The following is a 507-nucleotide window of genomic DNA, read 5'->3' on the forward strand; positions in this document are numbered from 1 at the left end:
ACAAGTCTCAAGCCAAGAGCGGGCTTCATGATTTCAAGTTGGAAGCATCCATTTTAACTCGCCGTCAGGATCGCTTCGCGCCCACGGTATGTCCGAAGGGCGTGGTGGGCGCGGTGCCTCAGCTGCGGCGGCGGCGGAGGACGAGATGGGCGTGGGCACAGAACTCGTTCCTCGCTCGCACGGGCGTTGGGCGGCGGGTCGGAGGCGGCGGCCGCTCCCAAGTGCACGGGACTCGTAGCGAATGGGGGCGCCTTGGATTGCGGGGGTCGGGGGTAGGGGAGGGGGAGGGGTGGTGGGAAGGGAGAGAAGGGGGTTGGAGGGAGAAGGGAAGAGGGGGAGGGGGAGGGAGGGAAAGGAGGGGTGGGTGTGAGGGAGGGAAAGGAGAAGGGGGAGGGAGGGAAAGGAGAAGGGGGAATGAGGGAGGGAAGGGAGGAGGGGGAGGGAGGGAGGGGAAAGAGAAGGGGGATGTGGGGCTGAACGAAGGGAGGGAGGAAGGGGACCTTTTGA

At 65.7% G+C, this 507-nt stretch overlaps 1 protein-coding gene across 1 annotated transcript in view; it reads left to right on the forward strand.

The window, feature by feature from the left end:
- The window catches only part of LOC119588219, a 36,017-nt gene extending 35,779 nt beyond the window's left edge, over nucleotides 1–238 (forward strand). Inside the window, exon 4 of the mRNA XM_037936920.1 lies at nucleotides 69–238. Coding sequence (XP_037792848.1) covers nucleotides 69–238 — 170 coding nt within the window. The remainder of the gene's footprint in view (nucleotides 1–68) is intronic.
- Nucleotides 239–507: the final 269 nt, after the last annotated feature.

The sequence above is a fragment of the Penaeus monodon genome, chromosome 23, assembly GCF_015228065.2.
Source record: "Penaeus monodon isolate SGIC_2016 chromosome 23, NSTDA_Pmon_1, whole genome shotgun sequence".
NCBI classification, from domain to species: Eukaryota; Metazoa; Arthropoda; class Malacostraca; order Decapoda; family Penaeidae; genus Penaeus; species Penaeus monodon.